We start from the raw sequence: 26,201 nt of genomic DNA on the forward strand, positions 1-26,201 counted from the left end.
ATTGGGGGCTCGTACAATTCTTATTACAATCCATACATGCATTCATTGTGTCAAGCACATTTGTTGCCATCATCATTCTCAAAACATTTTCTTTCTACTTAGCCCTTGATAACAGCTCATTTTCCCCCTCCCTCCCCAATCCCCCCTCCCACATGAAACCTTGATAATTTATAAATTATTATTTTGTCATGTCTTACACTGTCCAACATCTCCCTTCACCCACTTTTCTATTGTCCATCCCCCAGGGAGTAGGTCATATGTAGATCCTTGTATTCGGTTCCCCCTTTCTACTCCACCTTCCCTTCACCCTCCAGGTATCACCAGTCTCACTACTGGTCCTGAAGGGATCATCTGTTCTAGATTCCCCAAAATTAAATTCTTAATAACTTCAATCTGGCTTCCATTTATCATGACATTGTTAATTGTCCTAGTTGTGGGGATTTTTGTTCCTTTACCTCAAGGTGCAATCCATACTGAAGCTGTAGTCCTTGATCTCATCAGTTAATGCTTTAAGCCCTCTTCACTGTCAGCAAGTAAGCTTGTGTCAACTGTACACTTTAGGTTATTAGTGATCATCCTTTGATTCTGACACTACATTCTTCTTTGTCTAGTCCAGCTCCTTGAAGTCTTTGCTCACATTCAGATGGAATCAGTATGATGAAATACTGCAACCATATCACACTTTTGCCACAGAATCTTTTAGAACTGCAACTAGATACTCACATTTTCCCATTAGTTCTCTCAGCTGGAGAAATGCCCAACATGTTTTTCTCTTTGGTTTTCCAACTTCGGGTCTTTTCACTTTCGTGGCAATGCTTTAGTTTGTCTCCTTGAGCCGCCCTTTGAAATGTGTTCAGCCCTTTGACATCATCATTGCTTCTTGTTTGCTTTAGTTGCTTTACCTTCAAGAGCAAAGGCAGAGTCTCCTGTGGGATCCATTTGGCTCTCTTCTTGTTTGCTGGCTTGCCTTGTTAGCAACCTTTTGCTTTTGCCACATGATGCCTTAGATGACATCGCACAACTCACCTGGTTTTCATTGCCTAGAATCTATTCATGAAATAGTCTTCAAATTGAAGTGGATATACTCAAGGCTGTAGTTTTCTCTGGTGGAACTTGTTAAACTTCTCCAGCCTGAACTTGCATATTAGCAATTGAGAGTTTGTTCTGCAGTTGGCCCTTGGCTTTGAACAGATACTGATGATATTGAGCTTTTTCGTGGATCTCTTTCCACAGATGGATCCCTGTGTGTTACACCTGGTGAAGTCCATGTCCATGGCTGTAGAGAATCAGCATTTGCAAAAGGGTTAGTTGTTGGTCTTGCAAAATTCTATCGACTGACAGCTGGCATCATTTTTATCACCAAAGCCACAGAAGAGCATTTTGCCCTGTTTTCTCTTTAGAATAATTTAGACTGTTCTTGCAGATGCTTTCCCAGCTGAATTGTAGATAAAGGCCTTGAAAACTTGATATATGTGTAAACCGTTTTATTGACACTCATCCACATATCACACAATTCAGCAGTTCAATCACAGCAAGAGGAGTAGGATAATCATTACCACAATCAGAAAAATTGATATTTTGACTAGAATCTTAATGACTTCATAAGCCCACTCGGGAAGAACTTTCCATGCTTATCGTTTTGTTTCCATCTGGAAATGGGGTTATTTTCTGATTTACTTTGATTTTCTGTATGTCCTTAAACTTTAGAGATTAAAAAACAAAAACAAACAGAGCGCTGCTACACGTTTCTTCTTGAGTTTATTCCCAAGAATGTCTTGGGGTTTGTGGGTAATGTGAACAGATTGCTCGGATAGTTCTGGAGTGCAAAGCACAGGGTCCACTCTGAACAGGGGACACAGTGTCCAACCATGTGGTCTGCCCCGCCTTCAAGCCCCGCCCGCCACGCACCTGTACCCATACGTATATCCCTGCCCACCACAAGCAAGGTTTTGTGGTCACTCAAAATCTCCACCCTCAGAAGGCCCCGCCCATCACCTGCCCCGCCCCAGCAGAGCAGACCACGGCCACCACTCTGTCCTATTGGGCTTTGCCCCGCCGTGCCCCGCGGGCCTGGCTAGTCCCAGTCAGGCGCCACTTCTGCAGGTCCGGTCTGCCACTCAGGCTGCACACTCGCTCAGCACTACCTGCCCTGTCCCTCTCTGACAACGCCCGCTGCTGCTGGCCCCGCGGCCGAGCCAGGCCTGTGTTCCCAGACCCGCCACTCTAAGGGCCGCCCATCGCCCTCTGGCCCGCTCCACCAATCCCCATCAACAGACTTGCCAGTCGTTTCCGCCCCAGGGCCCGCCCACCGCTCCCGCCCCCACCCATCCTCGGACCCGTCAATCACTCGAATTCCCCGCCCACTCCCGCCCCTCTTATCCTCGCCTGCCCCACAGACCGGGTCCCCAGGAGGCCTTGCTCCGCCCCCAGATCCTGGAGCGCCGCCCGTTCGGCGTGCTGGTTCTTGGGTCCAAGTACGGCGGCCGCTCTCGGGCCGGAGGTCGTCGGTTCGAGTTCTCGTGGCCCTCCGCGGCCCCGGTCGCTAGCCTGGTCTCCTCCGAGCGGGTGCGGCCGTTTCGGCGTAGGCGCGCGCGGCGAATCTGCTGCTGCGAATCGGCGGCGGCGGCGGCGTCCTCGGCCTCGCGAGACTCGGCGCGGCGGGCCTGGCGGGCGGCCTGCGGGCGGCGGCGGGGAGGCAGCCGAGCGCCCGGGCCGCCGGCATGACGGGCCGCGTGTGCCGCGGCTGCGGCGGCACCGACATCGAGTTCGACGCGGCGCGCGGCGATGCGGTGTGCACGGGCTGCGGCTCGGTGCTCGAGGACAACATCATCGTGTCCGAGGTGCAGTTCGTGGAGAACAGCGGCGGCGGCTCCTCGGCTGTGGGCCAGTTCGTGTCTCTGGACGGTGCGTCCGGGCTGGCGGGCGGGGGACCGGCAGGCAGGAGCCCCGCCGAACGCCGACCCCGCGGGAACGGGGATCCCGCGGACATGTGCGGGCGTCGTGGTTCTGTGCGGGAGCTCGAGCTGGCCACCCGCAGGGGCGGGGGCTGGGCCCGGAGTTTGTGCCCGGGCGGGGTGGGGGGGTGGGGGGGGTGCCTGGGGCAGAGGCTGGCCGCTCCGGGGTAGAAAGCGGGTGGTCTGAACTAGGCGAGGTTGAGGGGCGCCCCGGTGGCTACAGCGCTCGGCAGGCGGTGACAATGCAGCGACAATTTCGTCTTGGGAACCCCGCGGGACAACTGCCCTACAGGGACTCGGCGGCAGTGGGTTTGGGCTAGGGTGTGAGCCACACACACAGAACTCTCCTTGGGACCTTTAAACGACACGATTGCAGAACTCTGGTTTTAGAAGCAGAATTGTCAGAAAAAGAAAGCGAGCCGGGGCCTGGGGCTTTATGTTGGTGTAGAGTTCTATAAATGTTAACACATATATAGATTCTGATAATCACCACAAGGAGGACAAAAGCCCTTCCCGGCCACTCCCCCATCCTGGATTGTCACTCCCATTTCCTCCATCCCTATAGAATGTCACATAAAGGCAGCAGGCAGCATGTACTCTCATGGGATTGTCCTCTGAGAGACACATGGATGGCCGTGTGTGTGAACCCTTGGTCTCCATTGTTTTGAGGATTCGCATTCCACAGCTAGAGAGTCCTGGGCCGCTTTGGCTGCTAAGAGGTCGGTGGTTCTAGGCTCCCCGCCATCGCTGCTTCGCTTTTTTATTCTGGGGCACCGCTGGTGCTGCAGGATGGATGGGCCCTGGTTGTTCCATGGCAAAGATAGGCCACGGTTGGTTCGGGGACAGGGATTGGTGCCATTTGTTTTGTGGGGCAGATGGGCCCTGGTTTGTTCCGTGCAGTGGATGGACCACTGTTGGTTCTGTGGGACAGATGGACCCCAGTTTGTTCATCCGGGCAATTCCCTGGCCCAAGTGTTTTGGGTTGTTGCCAGTTTGAGGTGATCATGATTAGAGTTGCTATAGCCACTCGTGTAGCCCTCAGTGTGGATACAAGTTTTCATCCCTCCACGGGACTTCTCAGGAGTCCTGGTGGTATAGGGGCTGTATGTTGGGCTACCATCTGCAAAGTCTGCAGTTAGAAACTAGCAGCTGCTCCTCAGTTACAGTCTTGGAAACTCACCATGTTCTTTCTAAGGCAGTGGTTCTCAATCTTCCTAATGCTGTGACCCTTTAATACAGTTTCTCATGTTGTGGTGACTCCCCAACCATAAAATCATTTCTGTTGCTACTTTATAACTGTAATTTTTGCTACTGTTATGAATCAGGTGACCCCTGTGAAAGGGTGGTTGGACCCCCAAAGGGGTGGCGACCCACAGGTTGAAAACCGCTGTCCTATAGGATCACTAGGTGTCAACATTGACTCGATGGCAATGAGAAGGGGACTTCCCTAGGGTGAGTACTGAGTATATGGGAGGCACGTGTCTGAGAAACGGTCAGATTTTGCCAGATGGTTAAGGCATTTTACTTTCTCACTGGAAGCTCTGCATCTTCATCAGAACTTGGCATTGTTCGTGTTTTTATTCTGCCATCCTAATATTTGTGACCAGTCTATACTTTGGAAGATGGCTACCTGTTTTAAATTTTCATGTGATCAGCTTTATCTGTTTTCCTCTTATGAACAGTGATTTTGATACCATGTTAGGAAGGCTTTGCTCAACTCCAAATCATGGGAATTTTCTCTAAGCGACTTAGTTTTATGTTAGGTTTGACTCACTTGGAGTTAGTATTTGGATAAGATGTGTAGTGTTCTTCAAAGCTGTTCTTGTCCGATGTTGTTGTCAGTTGCTGATGTTGATTCCAACTTATGGCAACCCCATGGCATGGGGGTACAACCGCCCATCTGCCTGCCCCGGTTGCTCCAGACATTGAACCGCCTTTGTTCCTTGGGTCAACACCAGTGTTTGCCTGGCCTTTCTCCCAGGCCCTTGCCTCTGTCCAACTGCTCAATGCCACTTCTTTTGTCAGAGTCCCAGGCCTTGTTTTCCTGTAGATTCTTAGGGCCTAGAGGTGAGCCTCCAAAGCCTCCAACTCTGCTTTTCCTTTTCACAGCTACTTCAGTGACTGCAGTTTCTGTGTCTTCCTCTTTCAGCAATCGGGTAACTGGCGTATGTCTGCAGAAGAGTCTTGCTGAGATCTGTGTGTGCCTGTTGGACATGACTTCCCCACGACAAAAGTCTCTCAACCCTGGGGGCAGCGTCCAGCCTGGTGTGCCCTATGTAACTGTCAAAGTCCATTTTATTGTCCCCCAAAACTTCCCCTGAATTTCAGCCTGTGACTGAAAACACATGATATCACCCAGAATTCAAAGCAGAAAGTCACAGCAGGGTTAAGTTGACTGGTCAAATTGGGAGAATCCATGATTTTTCTGTGTGGAGGTCTGGGTTCAGTGGGTCTCCCCTCTTGGTCAGGCTTTCTTTGGGTCTCCATTCTTGGGGAATTTTCTGTACAGTTCCTGCATTTATTTGGAGCTACTGTAATTGATGCTTTAAAAGAATTTGTCTCCTGTAAGCGGTTGCTAGTGTGTGAAAACACAGTGAACTCTTGTGCACTGGTCTTTTTTCCCACAGCTTTGCTAAACTTCCTTGCTCCTGGACTTTCTTCCTCAAATGAGTTCCTTGGGATTTGCTGTGCAAGCTGTTCTCCTATCTGAGAGCAGACTTTCTTGCCTTGGCCTTGATCAGCATTCGGTTTTTACCACCTTCACAGGTGGTAGGCCTGTGTCAGTTGCTTCCCTCTCCCCTCACCTGGCCTCCGTGGCCGGCTGTGGCTCGCGCACATGCTCCTGTCAAGGGCATTGCAACAAGAACCCTACTTAGAGTGGAATCAGGTGCAGATCAAGCCCTTTGAGTCAGTGATGGTGGCTGACGGAGTAGAACTGCACCCTCAGGCTCCCGAGGCTGTGACCCCTCAGACTTTTAGCTCCTAGATGCTCCCATCAATCCAGGTTGTCTGACGCTGTCTAGTCCAGGGAGGACTTCTGTGCTGACTTCCTGAGCTCTGTTCTTCTGGCCAGAACCCCTGCTCTAGTTGTCGGGTATTGTGTCTGTTCCCGTGGGCTGATTCACTTCTGGTCCTTCTTGTCCAGGTGCTCTGTCCCTGCCGTCCACAAGGGAGTGACCTTTGCCTGGCTGCCTGGAGCAGACCTGATGGCTACACCCAGGTCCTGCAGAATGGGGTCCCTGCAGTAGCCCCAGCCTGCTTGCTGTGTCCAGCTCCTCCTCATGGCACATAGCCAGTGTCTTGCATGTTGGCCGAGGTGACCAGAGGCGGTGCCTTTTCTTTTAGCTGTAAACTTGCTTCTTTTTTACTCGCAGTGTTGTTTTAGCATACTGAGATTTGTAGTAGCTTTTATCCTGTTCAAGCTTGTTTGTCCAGGAGTCCTAGTAGCATAGTGGTTATGTGTTGGGCTTCTAACTGCAAGGTCAGCAGTTAGAAACCACCCGCTGCTCTGTGGGTGAAAGATGAAGCTTTCACCTGCCATAAAGAGTTACAGCTAGGGAAACCCACAGGACAGCTCTACCCTGCCTGCGAGTCAGCATTGAGTCTCTGTGAGTCAGCATTGGCCCGATGGCCCTGGGTTTGGAGGCTTTTATGACTGTCAGATTTTGCCCCTTGAGGTCACCTCCCCCTCTGTGCTGCAGAGTGTGAGCCAGCCTGTATCAAGGAGCTGGCACACTTTGAGTCCCTCCTCCCATCCCGGCGGGCTGTCCTTGCTGCACCCAGCTCAACAGAGGGGGCAGACAGGAGGGCTATGCCTGTCACCTGGGCCACATGCAGGGACAAGTCGGTGGCCCCAGAGGGTGACTCAGGATCCTGACAGACAGGAAGACAGCAGGAACAGAGAGCCAGGGGAGGGTGGACATGCAGGGGGAGGAGAGGAAGGAAGAAGTATAGGGGTATCAGGACGGGGAGCCCTACCGGTGCTGTGGGTTCAGCACTGGACTGCTAAATGCAAGTGTGAATTCAGCAGTTTGAGACTGCTCTCGGTAAGAATGACGGCTTGCGGCATGGAGTAGGGAACCATGGAGGGGTCTGAGGGGCTGGCCCCAATCCCAACTACGTGGACACCTGCCCCTCCCCCAGAAGAATTTATTTCAGAGGACAGCACTGAATCTGCAGCTCTGGGAGAGGGACATGTCTGATCAGAGCACACAGGAGCAAATGAAGGGGGAGGAAGAGAGAGTAGAGCATACTGGGCCACGAGCCCTTGAGGATGATATTCCCACTCAGAGGAGCCAATCCACAGAGAGGACCATATGGCTGGCCCCACTATGAGATACGACATCCCTTACTGACCCATATCCTTACAGGGGACAACACTGGTGACACAGTGTGGGTGTTGCACCAGATCTGATCCCAACACACCGAGGCAAAACACTAAGGGTGTGGAACAGAACATCAAGGGGAACAGAGCAATGAAGTCCCCAGGGAATACCAAAAATAGACTTTGGGACCAGGGCTTGGTGCCCCAACAGACTCGACTGGAAAACACGCCTAAAGGCCAACAAACAATCCTTGAACTAACTATAAGCTTTTCTGTCTTGTTGTGTTTTGTTTTTTTGTCATTGTCTTGTTGTTGTTTTATTTTGTTGTTTGGTTTTGCTCTGTCTTGTTTTTGTGCATGATATTATCTCCGCAGGTCTGTCTAAATAAGATAGGCTGGATGAACAATCTGGAGGAGAAAACAACGGGACCCACAGTTCCAGGGGGACATGGGAGAAGGGGAGGTGGGGGAAGGTAGTGGTGGTAACAAACCCAGGGACAAGGGAACAACAAGTGATTCAAATCGGTGGTGAGGAAGGTGTAGGAGGCCTGGTAGGGCGTGACGAAGGGCAATGTAACCGAGAGGAATTACTGTAACCCAAATGAAGGCTGAGCATGAAAGTGGGACAAGAGGAAAGTAAAGGGAAATAGAGGAATGGGCTAGGAGGCAAAGGGCATTTATAGAGGTCTAAATACAGGCATGTACACATGTAAACATATTTATATATGAGGATCTGGAAATAGATCTATGTCCATATATTTATAGGTATAGTATTAAGGTAACAGATGAACATTAGGCCTCCACTCAAGTACTCCCTCAATGCAAGAATATTTTGTTCTATTAAACTGGCATTCCATGATGCTCACCTTTCCCGGCACAATCGCTGAAGACAAAGCGGATGCATAAGCAAATGTGGTGAAGAAAGCTGATGGTGCCTGCCTATCAAAAGGTGTAGTGTCTGGGGTCTTAAAGTCTTGAAGATAAACAAGTGGCCATCTAGCTCAGAAGCAACAAAGCCCACATGGAAGAAGCACACCAGCCTGTGTGATCATGAGGTATCAAAGTGATCAGTTATCAGGCATCATCAGAACAAAATATCATATTATTGTGAATGAGGGGGATTGCGGGGTGGAGACCCAAAGTCCATCTGTAGGCAACTGTACATCCCCTTATGGAAGGGTTGCACAGAGGAGATGAGCCAGTCAGGGTGCCATGTAGCAACGATGAAACATACAACTTTCCTCTAGTTCCTAAATGCTTCCTCCCGCCCCCACTATCATGATCCCAATGCTACCTTACAAATCTTTCTAGACCAGATGATGTACACTGGTACAGATAGGAACTGGAAACACAGGGAATCCAGGGCGGATGATCCCTTCAGGACCAGTGGTGAGAGTGGCGGTACCGGGAGGGGGAGGGGGTGGTGGAAAATGGGAACCAATTACAAGGATCTACATGTGACCTCCTCCTTGGGGGACAGACAACAGAAAAGTGGGTAAAGGGAGACTTTGGACAGTGCAAGATATGACAAAATAATGATTTATAAATTATCAAGGGTTCATGAAGGAGCGGGGAGTGGGGAGGGAGGGGATAAAATGAGCTGATGCCAGGGGCTTATGTGGAGAGCAAATGTTTTGAGAATGATGAGGGCAGTGAATGTGCAGGTGTGCTTGACAGACTTGATGTATGTATGGGTTGTGATAAGAGTTGTATGAGCCCCTAATAAAACGATTTTTTGAAATGACGACGTAGGAAACCCACAGGGGAGTCTATTCTGCCCTGGAGCCTCGCGAGGAGTCGGAATGGCTGCCATGGCGCGGCACTGGAGCTCACTGTGTGTGCCAAGCGGAAGTGTGTTCTTCAGAGCCCTGCCTGCCTATGAGCACGCTCCCTGCAGCCCCACACCTCCAGAGCCCCAGCCCCGCTCTGTGTGGCACCCAGTCCCCCATGTGAGCTGGCAGAAGAAGGGGCCTGCTAGAGGAAGCCGCCTGAAAACCCCTGGTTCTAGAAAGTGGGTGTGTTACGCTCTGACCAGTAACCGTTTTCTAGTCAGTAGTGAGTGTCTGTAAAGGTTCGTGTCCCTTTTGTTTGCAGCAATCGGTTGATTTTGTTTCTTTTGAAAATTGAATGGCGAGAGGGCTTGCACGCCCTGTCCCCGGAGCAGAGCAGGTACCCTCTGCTTTACCTCTTTGTAGAGCCCGTCCAAGGGTAACCGCTCCAGAGCTCCCATACTCACTGCCACGCAGGACCTGGCCTGTGGGCAGGGGCTCGGCTGGGCCTCACTCATGCCCTTCCTTGTTGTTTGGTGAGTTTGGGTACTTGGGGTGCTGCCGCACTGACCGAAGGGGTCCTGCCTGCCCCCACCTGTGTTGCTGACCACAGGTTCCCAGGCCTCTGAGCTCTGCCTTTCTGGGCACCTGTGCTTCGATATCCTCTCACTTGGGGTGTGGTAGATCCCTTCACTGTGGCGGGGTGCTCAGGACCTTGTGTGAGATCATGGCAAACAGTCACCAGATTACAGGGATGGTGGGCGTGCAGGAGCCCTGGGGAGGAGATGGTGGGCCTGCAGGAGCCCAGGTGGAACACTGGCTCAGAGCTCATCTGCCAACAGGAAGAGTGGCAGTTTGAACCCACCAGCTGCTCCATGAGAGCAGTGTGACAGCTGTCTCCATGAAGGTGCTGCCCTGGAAACTGGGTTTCTAGGAGGCATATTCAGCTAGGCTTAGGGATTGGACTTGCAGAAGCCTCCACCCTCGAAGCCTGCAGAGGAGAGCGCAGAGGCTGGTGTTGGTGGGACAGTGCCTGCATAGGTGCCCAGCAGATCTGGCCAGTCTGCCCCTGTCTGCAGTGATCACCAGGGCTAGAGATGTATTGGGCTGACTAACTGCAGGGGCCATTCAGGAAGGGGTGGACAGACCAAGGCCGAGACCCCTCTGGGGACATGGGAAGCAGAATGCATGCATACCCTGAGTGGTGTGATGGTAGCCACTCTGCATGTAGCGGGCTCCGAGAGCAGGCACAGTCCACTGCCACTGGCTCCAGGTTAGAGCCAGGACCCTACTGGCTGAGCAGCAGGAGAGGCGCTTCCCCAACCAAGAGCCTGTTGTCTCCCCACTCCCGGAACCCAGGCTGCACAGTCCCTCCCTCCACAGCTGGGCCTGACCTTTCTTTTGTGTCTCCAGGTGCTGGCAAAACCCCGACCTTGGGCAGCGGCTTCCATGTGAACCTGGGGAAGGAGTCCAGAGCACAGACCCTGCAAAATGGTATTTCCCGAGATGCCTCTGAGGGGTGGGCTCCAGGAGCTGGAACTGGGGCTGAGGGAAAAGCCTGCCCCACCCCTGCCCAAGCACCCTCTTTGGGGGTCTGCTTCCCTCCACTAGCAACCTCATTGCCTGGTCAACTCCTGTCACCTCTGTGAAGACATATCCCTTGAGTCCCCTCCTTCAGCTGTCCTTCTGAGTGTGCTTCAAAGATTCTCTCTACCACACCTGCTCAGTGTAGTCTCTGGGGCCCTCTGCCGGATACTCCTTACTGGCTTGGGTGAAGTAGCAAGAACGGATTCACAGCAGTAGGACTTTTTAGCCACACTTAGCTGTATCCTGTGAAAGTGTCTATGACAAGTGGGAGACATGTCCTTTGGCCATCTTGAAGTCGGGGTCTCTTCTTCCTGACTTGCAGTCCCCTGGTAAGACACGTAAGCTGTTTTCACTTCTTGATGATAATGTCTTTTGAAGCACAGGTTTTTCATTTTCCTGATGTGCAGTTTGCCTGTTTTTCTTTCCTTGAATGGTGAACGATTGACGTTTAAGACTTTTCCTGAACATTTTAGCTCTTTTAGGTCCTTAATTATCATTGTCAATGGTGTGGGGTAGGGGTCTAGTTTCAGTCTTTCATATGTAGATACCCAGTTTTCCAGCATCATTTGTTGGAGAGACTCTTCTTTCCCCATTTAAACTTGAAGGTTAGTTGATAGATTCTCAGTTCTGGTCCATGGACTTGAGAGTCCCTTTTGCTGGTACTATCCTTTCTTGTTATGACTGAAGATTTTGGGGTTAATTTTGAAGCCAAGCAATGTAAGTTCTCTAACATAGTTCTTTTCAAAGGTTGGTGTGACTATCCTGAGTCCACTGAATCTCCACATACATATTTGGATCAGCCGGTTGAGTTTTGCAAAGAAGTCAGCTGGGTTGTTGATAGAAATTGCATCAGATGTGTAGGCCAATTTGGGGAGTATTGCCATATTAGCAATGCTAAGTATTCAGATCCATGAACATGGGCTGCCTTTCCAGTTATTTAGTCTTTAATTCCTCCTCACACTGTTGTGCGGTTGCGGAGTGTGCGCTCTGCTTTTGACACTTTTGTGAATGGGTTGTCTTCATTTCCTTTTCTGATTGGTCACTGCTTGGGCTTAGAAATAGCTGACTTTTCATGTTGCTCTTGAACGTTGCTTGGTGACGCTGCTGTTCTCGTGAGTGAGTCGTCGTTCAGTTTCTTTGGGTTTTCTGCAGACATAAGCATATCATCTGCAAAGGAAATACTTTTACTTGCATTGCCATCTTGGGTTCCTTTAGTGCTTGTGGTCCCCAGGACCATCCTTAAGTGCAGTGGTGTGCTAGGAGGATGCAGGGCTGGACATCTGCCCTTGTGGTTGCTGATGATTACTGCAGTGAGGGGAGATGGCGCAGGAGCGGCCGTGGGGACAGGCGTGTGGAGTGAGGTCCTGAGGACATAGGCACAAGCTTCACTGAGGACAGGCTTCCTGCCACAGCAGCAGGCTTGGCAGAGCCTTCATTCCCAGGGCACTTGTGGGAGGGGAGGTTGTGGGGGCTGGCCATGGAGGTGGCCTGACCCAGCCACTCCCAGGAGGAAAGCAGGCATTTTGTATCAAGAGTCTTGATTGAACAAGCAGCTCAGGTACAGCCTGCACTCTTAGCAGCCCTGGGAACACTGGAGTGGTCCTGAAATTCACGTTCCTATATTAGCCGTGTGGCCAGGCTTCCCTGAGGGGCAGCAGTCAGGCCTGCTAGGTCATCTCTTGTCTACACACCACTGATCGTGTTTCCGGGCGTAACTACCCTGCTGGGACTTTGGACAGAGGCTGAGTGAAGTGACCAGAGTGGGAGTCCAGCTTTCCGCAGGGTCAGCCCTCTGCCACATTGCAGATGTGCTCTTCTCTTTCTCACTTGTTGAGTATTTTCATCATGTTCAGTTTGCCAGTACCTTTTGTATGTCTCTTGAGATGCTCATGTGATTTTCTATCACTTGTTCTGTTGATATGTTGTAGGTCAGTCATTGAATAAAGTCAATTTGGTCATGGCATAGAATCCTTTTTATATCAAGGGCTTCAAAAAGTTGATGGGAAAAATTCCATTATCTTTTAATTACATTTTCTCACCAATGTTTTGAAGCCTCATATAAATAGCAAGATTCTCCTGGGCAGAACTTTATTGAACAACTTTTATGTTTATGTTCAAGAGAGACGCTGGTTTGCGGTGTTCTGGGCTTGTCATGTGTCTGCGTGCCTGCCGGGCAGAGTAGCGCTGTGCTCATAGTACGAGTTAGGATCTGTATTTTGGGGAAGCATTTGTGAACAATTGGCATTTTTTCTCCTTGACACATTGGGTAGAACACCTGATTTTCTTACACAGTCCACCCCCTAGTTGTTATAGATCCACATGGCTTTTGTGAGTTTTTGTTTTTGGATGTTTGTCTTTTATGAACTTGGTCCGTTTCCTCTGGTTACTGAGTTGTTATCTGTAATTGTCCACAGTCGTGTCCACTTAGTGCTTATGTGTTGACAGTTGGAAACCTCCAGCCACTCCTCTGTAGAAAGGTGGGGCTTTCTACTGCCATAAAGAGGTGCAGTCTGGAAGCCCACAGGGGCAGTTCTACCCTGTCTTATGGGGCCCCTGTGATTTGGCATCGACTTGATGGCATTTAGTCCCAGAAGCCCACAGGGGCAGTTCTGCCCTGCCCTCCAGGGTCGCTCGCTGTGAGTTGGCAGTGACTTGATGGCAGTGCGTTTGGTTTGTGGCCTGCTGCCTGGGGCTATGCTTTTCCGTGTGTTGCTCCTTCAGGTGTGAGGTTTGAGAGCTTCCTGGATGTAAGTGTTCACAGCTGCCACATTCCCCCTGACAGTATCTTCCTGTCAGCATTTTAACTGGATCGTTCCACAGTGTTCTGGCCTCCGTGGTTTAAGTGCTCCAAGAATGCGGAAGCTGCTTTGTGTCTTGCGGCTTTCAGGATTCTCTCTTTCGCTTGATTCTGGTGTTCCTGTGTGTGGTTCTCTGAACTCATCCTGCTGGCAATTCCTCACACTGTTAAAACTGGAACATCACAAGAGGGTGGCTTTCCCAACTCATCTCCGAGAGTTAGGAGGCTTTCAGACCCAGATTCAGGGTGCCTCTAGGGGCAGGCTTCCTTAATCTAACCAGCACCTATGGGCTCGGTGTCCCTTAGAGATCTCTGTGTCTTAACACTCATCTTGATTGGGGTTCAGGAGGTTCTCAGTGCAGGACCTCGGGTCTGAAGGAGGCACTCTGCTCCAGGCTCTTCTATCTCTGCTTGCTTCTCTCTCCTTTTTCATCCAGGTAAAAACTGATCACATCCCTTCAACTTGCATGTCAAGTTGTGGTGGCTTGTGTGTGACTGATGCTAGAAGTTATGTCACTGGTATTTCAAATGTCAGCAGGGTTCACCTGAGCGTCCAGACTAAGAAAGACTCAGAAGAAGGAATAGGCTGTCTGCTTTGGCGGAATTGACCATGAAAACCTCATGCGTAACAGCAGAACTTTGTCAGAGATAGTGTCAGACTATTAAACTACTGCCTATGGTGGATCAAACTGAATGGGAAAGAGCTGCCGCCTCAAAGCGGAGTCAATGATGTGGACGGAGGAACGCCTGTGTGAGCAAAACTCAAAATGAAGAAAAAGAGCTGCAAACATCACTTGATAACTGGAACTTGGAATGTATGAAGTGTGACTCTAGGAAAATTGGAAGTCATCAAAAATGAAATGTAACACATAAAGATCAATATTCTGGATCTTAGTGAGCTGAAATAGATTAGCATTGGCCATCTGGAATCAGGCAGTCCTATGGCTTATCAGGCTGGGAATGATAGAGTCAATAGGAATTACACCCCATTCATCATAAAGAAGGACATTTGCACGATCTATCGTGAAACACAGCATTGTCTGTGATAGGATCATGTGTGTCCTCATACAGGGGAATCCGGTCAATACAACCATTTTCAAATGCACCAGTTACTAAAACTAATGATGCAGACCTTGAGGAATTCTACCAATGTTTTCAGTTTGAAATTGAGTATACGTGCAATCAAGATGCTTTGATAATTATTGGTAATTGTAATGCCAAAGTTTGGGGAACACTAGTTGGAAAATATGGTCTTAGATGATAGAAATTAAGCTAGAGATTGGATGATAGAATTTTGCAAGACCAACAACTTCTTTATCACAAACACCTGTTTTCAGCAACCACAAGGTGACAGACCATACACATGGACTTCTCCATATGAGACACACAGAAATCAGGTTTACTACATCTGTGGAAAGAGCTCAATATTAGCAACTAAAACCAGGCCAGGTGCTGACTGCGGAACCAAACCATCAATTACTCATATGTAAGTTCAGGTTGAAGCTGAAGTAAATTAAAGCAAGTCCATGAGAGCCAAAATACAACCTTAAATATATACCACCTGAATTATAAGAATATCTCGTGAGCAGCTTTGATGCATAAGCACTTAGGAGACGTGTCATGATGAGCTGTAGGATGACCTCATGAACATCATACATATAGAAAGCAAAAGGTCATTAAAAAGAGAGAAAGAAAAGTTCAAGGTGGATGTCTGAAGAGACTCTGAAACTTGCACTTAACCGGAGAGTGGCTAAGGCAAAAGGAAGAAATAAGTCAAAGAGCTGAGGGATGCTTGAGAAGACAAAGTAAAATATTATGAAGTGTGCAAAGACCTAGAGTTAGAAAACCAAGAAGGAAGAGCATACTCGGCTTATCTTAAACTGAAAGAACTGACGAGAAATGTGCGAAGTTCTAGTTGAGTTACTGAAGGGTTCCCGAGGCAAAACACTGAGTGTGCGAGAAGCGTCACCATGAGACGGAGAGAACACAGTCACTGCAATGAGAGAGCGAGTGGAAAGCCCACCCTCTCAGAAGCCAGCACATGAGCAAGAGCCAGGGGTCCCGAAGGAAGAAGTTCAAGCTGCACTGAAAGCATGAGCCTAAAACAAAGCTCCAGGAGTGGATGGAACACCCATTGAAATGTGTCAGCAAGCTGACAAAACACTGGAAGCACTCACTGGTCTATGCCAGGAAGGCTGGCCAGTGGTATTTGTACCCATTTCAAGGAAAGGTGACCCTACAGAATGGGACCATTTATAGAGCAGTCTCTGATGGTACACACAAGTAACACCTTGCTGAAGATCATTCAGCAGCGGTTGTCGTAGCTCACTGACGGGGCTGTTAGAAGTTTAGGATGTGGAACAAGAAGCATCATGGCTGACGTCAGATGGATCTTGGCTGAAAGCAGAGCCTGTCAGAAAGATGTTTACTTGTGTTTTTTTGACTATGCCAAGGCATTTGACAGCATGGATCATAACAAATTATGTTACAAACTATGAAAACCTTGAGACGAATGGGAATTTCAGAACACTTCATTGTGCTTATTGGGAATTTGTACACAGACCAGGAGGCAGTTGTGCAAATAGAACAAAGGACTATTACCTGGTTTAAAATCAGGGAATGTTGTGTCGGGGCTGTATCTTCTCCCCATTCTGAGCAAATAATCAGAGAAGCTATTTTATGAAGAAGAATTCAGTTATTAAGGTTGGAAGAGGACTTATTAATAACCTTTGATATTTAGATGACACAACCTTGCTTGTTGAAGTGAGAACTTGAAGCATTTGCTGATGAAGATAAGGTTTGGACCCGTAAGTATGGATTACAACTTAATGCAAAGAAAATTAAAATCCTCACAACCGGACTGATAGGTAACATGATAAATGAGTGAAGAACAGATTGAAGTTGTCGCGTATTTTGTGTTGTTTGAACCCACAATCAATGCTCATAGAAGCAGCAGTCAGATCAAAGGATACATTGCATGGGGGAAATCTGCTGTAGAAAACCCTTGAAATTGTTTTAAAAGCAAGGATGTTACTTTGAGGACTAGGGTGCCCCGACATTTTCATTACTTTGTATGCCTGTGACAATTAGACATTGAATAAGGAAGGCTGAAGAATAGGCAATGCATGTGAATCATGGTGCAGGTGAAGGGTCGGCAGTACCGTGGGGTTCCAGAAGAACAAGTAAGCCTGTCTTGAAAAGGTACAGCCAGAATGATCCTTGGGAGCAAGGGTGGCAAGGCTTGGTCTGACATACTTTGGGCATGTCAGGAGAGACCCGCTGCTGATGAAAGACATTATACTTGGTGAAGTAAAAGGGCGGCATAAAAAGAGGAAGGACTGAATGAGATGGATGGACATCGTGTCTGCAGCAGGGGCTCAACGTAGTAAGTGTACAGATGGCACAGGACTGGGAGATGGTCAGCGCTGTCCTACACAAGGTCGCTATGAGTCAGAACCAACTGGCCAGTGCTTCGCACAACAACAGGGGACTCCACTTTGAGTTGAATCAGGGCTGTGACCTGAGTAGGGTGCGTGTCCCTCCCAAATCCCTTTATAGCTGACTGGCCGATCGCCTCAGATCATTCATGCTTTTCTCAAATTTGGTAAGTTCTTAGCTATTCTTCAATTATTGTTTTGTCTCTTCTCCAAAATGTTTATGTTGGCCGTCTTCTTGGTGTCCCTTATATGTGTAGGCTTTATTCATTTTTTTCACATTTTGTTTTCCTGTCTGTTCCTCACACTGGGTAATTCCCGTTGCCGCAATTGTAACAATTTCACTCAGGCGTCCCAATGGCTCTGGAGGGTAAACATTGGGCTGTTGACCAAAAGGTCGGTGGTTCCAGCCACCAGCTGCTCTGCAGGAGACAGGTGAAGATATCTGCTCTGCTTTTACAGCCTCAGACACCCCGCCCGGCAGCACCCCATGGGGCAGCGCTGCAAATCCTCAAGGACTTTGACAAGTCAGTGAGATTAAGGATTTGTTTGGCTCTTTTTTTCTTTTTAATATTCTTAAATTTAGTTGCTGAGATTATACTATACCAAGCAAAACCATGTAGCAATTCTACATTTCCTGCCTTTTTATAACAGTGTTTACAACCCAGTACCATGCTGGGCCATCCCTTCTTTCCCTCCTCTGCGTGTGCTCACTGCTCTGCAGTTTCTCGCTTGTCTTTTATTATGCTGTGGTCAACTTGGTCCTCTATCAGTGGATCTTCAGATGGCATAACAATTAAGGCAGATGTTCTTTACTAGTTTGGCTAAGCTAAATTATTGTTTGGTTTTAATACAACTTTAAGAAGTACTTTTGGTATGAGGTGTGAAAAGATCACAGGCATTAGTTTCAGGAGTTTTTCCGGCCTCCATGGCTCCAGAAAGTGTGGTTCCAGGGGAGTGTGAAATTCTGTTCCACATCACTCCCCTTTTGACCAGGATTCCCCTATGGAATCTTGACTCAGCACATTCACTAATGGTGAACAGCACCATCTTCTGGTTCATCCGGCCCTGTGGCACGGGGTAGGGTGAGGGCTGGGGTTCCTTAAGCAGTGTCTTTGTCTTTATGGATAGTCCCCACTTGTCCCCAGGTGGTATGTCTGATGTTCACCCAGTCGATCTGTCCCTTTGAGCAGGTGTTGTGTTTTTGTGCCAGGGAAGCGGCAGATCCACCACCTGGGGAACCAGCTGCAGCTGAACCAGCACTGCCTCGATACGGCCTTCAACTTCTTCAAGATGGCCGTGAGCAGGCACCTGACTCGGGGCCGTAAGATGGCCCATGTCATCGCCGCCTGCCTCTACCTGGTCTGCCGGACAGAAGGCACGCCTCATATCCTTCCTGTATGTGTCTCAGTGGGACCCTCAGGTTCACTCAGAGCACAGGTTGATGGTAAAGGTACAAGTCAGACCTGGGGAACTTTGTCCAGCATGGCGGCACAGGGTGTTCTTCCAGGACCCAGAGAAGGTGATCAGAGCTTCTCTGGCCCTAGAGCTCCTAGCCCCCACCCTCCTATTTCTTCCCACACTGACATTTGCTGCACCATGGCCACCCAACATCAGTGACTTCCTGTTTTCTGGCCCTGTGCTCTACCTGGGTAGATGGCACCATGCTCTTGGGTGGTTGTGGCTGCTGGCGGCTTTGAGTGTTGTGACTTCAGGACTGCTGTGTGGGGTGAGGAGTGTGTGTCTCGGTCAGTGTCCCTCCATGCCCCAGGCCCTGCCCACATCCAAGCAGTAATGTAATAAAAATGAAGCCCATTGACCTCAGAGTGATTAAAAAACGGGCAAATCTATTTCTGTTGGTGATTATAATCCACATCATTCCTGCTGGACAGAGATCTGCCTCACCAGGTGGTAGGGCTTCCATCTGCTTCCATCATTACAGAAACACAGAGCCATGTCCTTCTGTGGAGCCAGTCACTGTTGTCTGTGGGTACTGGACAGCCAGCGTACACTGGGTGGGCCTGTGCTGGGTAGGCTGTGAGTAATTGGTGGATTGTGTATAACTGGGATGCTGAGTGTAACTGAGCTTGGAGACAGGCATCTGCCCACACTGAGTCAAGGTATGGGCAAGCCTCTCCTGCTCCATGTTGCTCATGGTATGCTGGGGGTTTCGAAGACGGTGCCAAGAGCTGAGTGGCATGTGAGCCCCTGTCCCAGTGGCTGGACTGTGCCAGTCGGTCAGATGTTGGCTTGGGCAGCCAGTGTCTGTGAGGGGGCCTCCTAGACCTGTGTGTATGTGTTGTTGTTTCCTCCCCCCCCCCCCCACCTGCCTGCTTGCCTGAACTGATTTTCAAAATCTCTCAGGCATATGTTTCCTAAACAGATTCTGGCAGTGACCGAGAATGTCCTGAACACCCATCACCCACTGTGGACACATGCATGTGAGGGGGGAGTGTTTCCTCACTGTTACTGTGGGTGCCCTCTTTCTCTCCTGGGGCGGGGGTTCATGACCCCTGCGCTATGTGAGAGCCCACTCTGAGGAAAGAGGACTGGGGAAGTAAATTGTAGTGAGCAGAGAACTTGTGGGAAGGGCCTTCATGCAGCAAGCACACAGCCACAATAGGTAGTGTACCGGAGGGTAATGTACTGGGCTAGGTGTTGAATCCCAGTTTGGAAGTTTTTCTCCACCGGAACCCCAGTGTGTTAGTCTGGGTAGACTAGAGAAACAAATCCATGGACACACATATGTATAAGGAAGAGGTTTATATACAAGAGCAACTGTACATTAAGACACCATTCCAACCCAGTCCAGTCCAGGGCCATTAGCCTGATGTTAGCCCATATATCCGATACCAATCTATAAAGTCCTTCAGATTCACGAAACACATGCAATGAAGCCAAATGCAGGACGATCACAAGCCAGTGGGTAGAAAGTCTTTGGGTCCAGTGGCGTTGTAAGCATCTCAGTGCTGGCAGGGGTCTCTCTGTGACTTCTCTAGCTTCAGAGGTCTGGTTGCATTCATGTGGCTTGTCTGGCTCAGGGTACTAGGGTAGTTCCATGTGTCAACTGTAAGGTCCCCCAGGAAGTGGCAGAGAGAGGGAAGTCTCTCCCACCTCCAAGGAAGAAGTACTGGATTTCCCAGAATTCTCAGGAGAAGATCGTGCCCACACAGAGACCTCATTGGCTTTGATCTGATTGACAGGCTAGACTCCACCTCAACATTCTTAATCCTTAAATTGACAAATGATTCTATAACTACCCCACCCGGAAAGTGGGGGCTTGGAGATTGAAACAGCAGAAATGTGTCCAGTGATAGGGGACAGAAGGCAGCCTCTGCCTCTCCGTTGGGGACTTTCTTCCTTCGTCCCTTTGACTCTCCTCCCTCTTCCTTTGCTTTGTTCCCTTAGCCTGCACTTGGAACTGACCTGCAGCCCTCTTTTCTCTTTTCCATAAGTTACCCCTTTGTTCTGGGAGACGCGTGAACTTCCCAGCAAGTCTTCCCATTCATGCTTCCCGAGAGTGCACTATCCTTGTGGGTGCTCAGCTTCTCGGCTTGCTGCGGGCAGTAGGGGCAGTTTTGCTTTCCCCTTGAGGTCTGTCTCTCCCAGACTTGGGGCCCTGTCATTGGTATCGGCAGCTCTGATCAGATGCCGCGTGGTCTAGTAACCAGCTTGGGGTGCCATATCTACAAGGCGTCTGGGAACCATGCAGGTGCCTGGGGGAAAACCTCGCAGGTATCTGCCATTGTGAACGAGGCCTATCTCCAGCATACACTGTGTGTTCTGTGAGGAACAGCAGTAAGGGCCTGGGTTCTACCTCCATGGGAGTGCCATGGGGGGTTTTATCCCTCCCTCACCATGTGGCTCCCGCCACCTACTGCCTTGCCCACCCTCTCCTTGCTAGTCAATGCCCCCAAACAAAACCAGTTGTCTGTAGCTCCAGCAGCCAGCTTCAGCCTGGCCCTGTGCTGCGTCACATGGGCCGGCCTCTGAGGTTTCTTTGGAGAGGACGCAGTGCCCTGATGTCACATGTAGCCAGCAGACCTGAGAGCCTCACTTCTGCACACCCTGGCCCACTTCACATTTCGGTTCTTCTTCTTAAAGAGCCAAACTTGCACCTTCCCTGTTTAATTTGTGCGTTTTATGGTAGGTTGATTTCTCCTTTTCCTGGTTTCTTTCCATCCATTTCCCCCTAGTTTGTTGACTCCCCCCCCCCCCCGCCCCTTCAGTTTCTTGAGATAGAAGCTCAGGTTCTTGATTTAGTCTATTTTTCAGTGTATGTGTTTGAGGCTGAATTTCCAGCCAAGTGGGCGGTAGGTAATTGCATTCCACGAGTCTTGATGTGTCATAACTTTATTGTCATCCAGTTTAAAGTATTTTCTGAGTTCTACTGTCACTCCTCTGAAGTACGCAAGCCATTTAGAAGTGTCTTGTGCATTTGACAATTCGTTGGGGGTGTTCTGGCCCTCTCTCATGATTGATCTCTGCTGCATGCCACTGTGATCCAAGACCACGTGTTGCGTGATTGCCCTTGTTCCTGGTGAGTTGGGGCACGTCTGGGTGCGTGCTTCAGAGGGATGTGTGTCTGCAGTGCTTGGCGGGCAGCTCTGTCCTACCAGCCAGTCAGGCTGCTGCATCATGGCCTTCAGGCATCTCTAGGTCTCTGGTCAGCTTGCTCTGCAAGAGGAGTGTGGCCAGGTCTCACCATGAATTCAGACTTAACCTACTTACCCTCCTACTCTGTTGGATTTTGCATTGTGTTCTGAAGCTGTGTCTCTAGGAGGGTAGAGATACCGGGCTGTGTGTCTTCCAGGTGGGATTGAATCTGATTATACTCTGAAAGGCCCGCTGCGTCCCTGATGCTTTGTCCTTGGGTGTCAGTGGCCTTGGTGTTGGTGAGTCTGCATTGGCTTCCTTCTGCTTGGTGTTTGCGTCACCGTCCATCTTGTCTGCCGTTTCAAATGCAGTCTTTCTTGATTGGGTGTCCTTCTTTAGGAAGATGGCATCTCTGAGTCAGTCTTAAGGTGCTTGTGTATTTCCATTGGAGAATTTCCTCTATTTACATTAGTTTGATGTACTGATATATTTGAGTTTAATTCTACCATCTTGCCATGTTTTCTGTGTGCCTCCCTTTTTTTGTTCCTTCCCTTCTTTTAACATTTTAGAGTAATCAAGAATCTATTCATTGTTAGTTGTCAGCTACCGCAGAGGTAACATTCTCAATCTTTGACTCTCGGGTTTCCAGTCCAGTCCTGTGACACTTCACGGCACTTCCGCAATCTTTACTTGGAGCCAGAGCTCTGCAGCTTCCGCAGCATCTTCCCTTACCTGTGTCTTCAGGGGTTGGTTCCCTCTCTCTCGTGTGTGTGTGTGTGTGTGTGTGTGTGTGTGTGTCCACCAGCAGAGTGCTGCTCAGCTTGCGCACATGGGCAGCCAGCTTTGTTCGCTCTTCATCCTGGGTCTGGCCATAAAACGCCATGTCACAGGGTCCTAGCCCCATGCCACAGTGGCATCATGCCCACCCACAGGGCTGTGCACCATCACCGATGGGGTTCCTTGCCTCTCTCCAGCTCTTGGTAAGCTCTGACCTACTTCCTGTCTCTATCGGTGCCTTTTTGCCCTGGACGCCTGCCTTGTAGTAATTGAGTCGGCAATATCTGTGGTGGCGTGTCAGACTAGTGATTCGGGAAATGATCTAGGTGCAGATATGCCTCTTTCTGTTGCTCCGTCCACTGACTCTGAGACACTCCTTGCTCCGAAGCCTGCAGCGTCTAGGTCCCTAGTCCTTCCAGGGCTGATACTGTTCCTGGTGTGTTTGTGGCTAGTGAACATAGTGTGGCCATGGGGGGGGGTGTGCTGCCAGGCTGATTCTGGGGGCCCCTGTAGACTAGGACACTGTAGGACAGAGGTGGGTCAGAAAGGTCTGATGTCAGGGACCTGGGTGGCATGGGGTGGGTACCATGGCGTCTGTGGTATGTGGTTGCCATGGGCTGAGGTAGAGTGACTGCTTACCAGTGTGATGTCTGTTGTGTAGATGTCAACCTTAATGAAAATACTTGATTCTCATTTCTCTTATAAATATATGTAGTTTCCCCCAATATTTTATCCTGAAAATTCTCCAACTCAACAAAGGTTAAAGAATAGGGCAGGAGGCACTATACAGCCAGCTCCGTCAGTCATCTGTACCCTGTAACCATGCTCTGACCACCACCAGGCACAACATTACCCAGTGTGCCCTGTGTTTACGTATCAGCCCCTGTCAGTCATCCGTACCTTGTAACCTTGTTCTGTCCACCAAGCACGCCATTACCTAGGGTGTCCTGTGTTCGCGTGTCCCTCGAGCTCCTGTATCCTGTGAGCTCCATGTCCACATGGTTCTTGAAAGTCAGCTCCCCCAGACCCCTAACAGTGGTGCTGAATGCCCAAGTGCTGCTCTATGGATGCAGGGCACCCTCTGCAGGAACAGGTCAAAGACCACCTCCCTCCACCCCCCACTCAGTCAATGTGGGAAAGTGGAAGTGGGGACACAGGAGAGGTTCTGGCCAGCGTGGCACTGTTGCCTCACTCTCAGTCCGCCGTTACCAGACACTGGACTTGCACAGCCCGAGGCCCTGCAGCTGGGCACGCCTCGGCGCTGCTGCCACGTCTGCTACCTGCCCTCCTGATGCTGCTCCTTGACTCCTGTGCAGACATGCTTCTGGACCTCAGCGACCTGCTCCAGGTAAGTCTGGCTTCTCTTCTCAGGTGCGAGCTTGGACTGCCAGAGCCGGAGCTCAGGGCCAGACTCTGCACCACGGGCACCAGCTGCTCTCCTGGGGCTCGATGGCCCAGGTGAAGGCCAGTGCTCTGAGCAGGCCACAGAGGCAGCCTGGCTAGGACCCTGCAGCTGCCTCAGTGCACTCTTACTTGGCACTCAGTAGTCTTTCAGAAGAACAAATGGATTCATAAGACTTTCTTTTTTTTTTTTTTTAACAATTTATTGGGGCTCATACATTTCTTATCACAGTTCATACATATACATACATCAATTGTATAAAGCACATCTGTACAGTCTTTGCCCTAATCATTTTTTTCTCCTCTTTTCTTTTTTTACATTTTATTAGGGACTCATACAACTCTTATCACAATCCATACATATACATACATCAACTGTATAAAGCACATCCATACATTCCCTGCCCCAATCATTCTCAAGGCATTTGCTCTCCACTTAAGCCCCTTGCATCAGGTCCTCTTCTTTTTTTTCCCCCTCCCTCCCCTTTCCCCCTCCCTCATGTGCCCTTGGTAATCCACACATCGCTATCCTGTCATATCTTGCCCCATCCGGAGTCTCCCCTCCCCACCCTCTGCTGTCCCTCCCCCAGGGAAGAGGTCACATGTGGATCCTTGTAATCAGTTCCCCCCTTCCAACCCACTCACCCTCCACTCTCCCAGCATCGTCCCTCACACCCTTGGTCCTGAAGGTATCATCCACCCTGGATTCCCTGTACCTCCAGCCCTCATATGCACCAGTGTACAGCCTCTGTCCTATCCAGCCCTGCAAGGTAGAATTCGGATCATGGTAGTTGGAGGGAGGAAGCATCCAGGATCTGGGGGAAAGCTGTGTTCTTCATCGGTACTACCTCGCACCCTAATTAACCCATCTCCTCTCCTAAACCCCTCTATGAGGGGATCTCCATTGGCCGACACTTGGGCCTTGGGTCTCCACTCTGCACTTCCCCCTTCATTTAATGTGGTATATATATACATATGTACACATATACACATACATACACACACTTATATCTTTTTTTTTTTAGCATGATGCCTTATACCTGGTACCTTGGCACCTCGTGATCGCACTGGCCGGTGTGCTTCTTCCATGTGGGCTTTTTTGCTTCTGAGCTAGATGGCCGCTTGTTCACCTTCAAGCCTTTAAGACCCCAGACACTATCTCTTTTGATAGCCGGGCACCATCAGCTTTCTTCACCACATTTGCTTATGCACCCATTTGGATTCATAAGACTTTCACTTATACTCTGGAAACATATTTTCTGGAGAAAGGGTCCTGTGGATTCTCTTGACCCCAAACTGAGCATGGTGGAGCCTGCGGGGCAGAAACATGGGCGGCCAGGTACCTGAGCCACTCCAGGAACTGCTGCCTTGGCCAGGTGCACCCTCAGGGATTGTGTGTGGGAGGAGGGTGCATGGGGTACTGGGCCTGTGGCGACAACCCAGCCACTGAAAGCGCACATGTGAAGGTGCCCTGGGATTTGGACCCAGAAAGGACTCGGTCATGACCTGCTTGAGGGACCAATGGCCGCATCTCTTCCAGAAGCAGCGGGTACAGCTTGAGTTCTGCTAATGAGTGTCTGTGTAACTGGAAGCTCTCTGAAGTGCTTACTCACAAAACTCTTTGTAACAAGCTCTTCAGAGAGATACAGGACCAAGAGATTGGGAGACACTGTGTCCAGGGTGGGCAGCTTCATAGGCAAGGCAAGAGCAGGCTGGGGACAAGACAGCAGTTTCTGGAGGGAGGGGTTTACCTGCTGTCCTGCAGAGAAGTGGACAGAGCTAAAGGCAAAGCCTAGGTGGCTTCAACGAGACAGGCTGCTGGCTGGCCCATGAGCCACCTCTTGGTATATGTTACCATCTCCAGCCTTGGGTCATTGTGGTTCCCACTGGGGTCTTCGCAGAGAACCCCGCTTCTAGCCTCCAGGTGCTAGCTCTCAGGGCTGTTCTGCCTGGGACTCCTGGAGGAAACTGATGGTGCTGGGCAGGTCAGGGCTGCCATGTCCCGGCGGGCAGAGGGGGCAGTAACTGAGTGTTGATGCTCAAATCCAAATGGAAAGCTCAGCTAGGATGGTCGAGACCCAGAGCTGGGGAAGGGCTGCACAAGAGCTGTGTTAACAGCATAGGAGAACACATGTGCACACACACGCACACGATTCCGCCTGGTCCAGTCATGGCTGAGGCAAAACTACAGCAGACCTGGTTGTAAGAAGGGCGAACTAGGGCAACCGCTTTGTGGGAGTGACTGTGTGTCTGAGACCTTGCTAGAAGCTTCCAACCTCCCAGCAGATCCTCAGGAGACAGTGGAGAAAGCTCCACTCTGCCCACTGCTACATTATGAGCTTCATAGGAAGAGGTCCAGGAAAGAGGTCTGCTCTGAACACTGGAGTTACCTGAGGAGAAAGGTCCTCTCTGCCCACTGAATGCTGTGAGCTGTCTGTGGAGGAACGTCCACTCTGTTGTGGAGATGTTAGTCTGTCTAGTAAACACGGAAATAGAATCCATGTAATGGCAGTGGGTTTGTTTTTGATGCTTCGGTTCCAATGTAGCTGACAGCCATAGCTG

General features: G+C 50.0%; 1 protein-coding gene across 4 annotated transcripts in view; it reads left to right on the forward strand.

The window, feature by feature from the left end:
• Positions 1 to 2,448: 2,448 nt before the first annotated feature.
• The window catches only part of BRF1 (BRF1 general transcription factor IIIB subunit), a 54,659-nt gene continuing 30,906 nt past the window's right edge, over positions 2,449 to 26,201 (forward strand). Inside the window, exons 1-4 of one of the 4 annotated variants that reach the window (XM_075531258.1) lie at positions 2,449 to 2,904; positions 10,461 to 10,541; positions 18,079 to 18,252; positions 23,555 to 23,586. In XM_075531258.1, coding sequence (XP_075387373.1) covers positions 2,721 to 2,904; positions 10,461 to 10,541; positions 18,079 to 18,252; positions 23,555 to 23,586 — 471 coding nt within the window. In that variant the 5' untranslated portion in view covers positions 2,449 to 2,720. The remainder of the gene's footprint in view (positions 2,905 to 10,460; positions 10,542 to 18,078; positions 18,253 to 23,554; positions 23,587 to 26,201) is intronic. The other 3 variants (XM_075531257.1, XM_075531261.1, XM_075531259.1) reach the window with 3 other exon arrangements.

Source organism: Tenrec ecaudatus, chromosome 14 (assembly GCF_050624435.1).
Source record: "Tenrec ecaudatus isolate mTenEca1 chromosome 14, mTenEca1.hap1, whole genome shotgun sequence".
Taxonomy (NCBI): domain Eukaryota; kingdom Metazoa; phylum Chordata; class Mammalia; order Afrosoricida; family Tenrecidae; genus Tenrec; species Tenrec ecaudatus.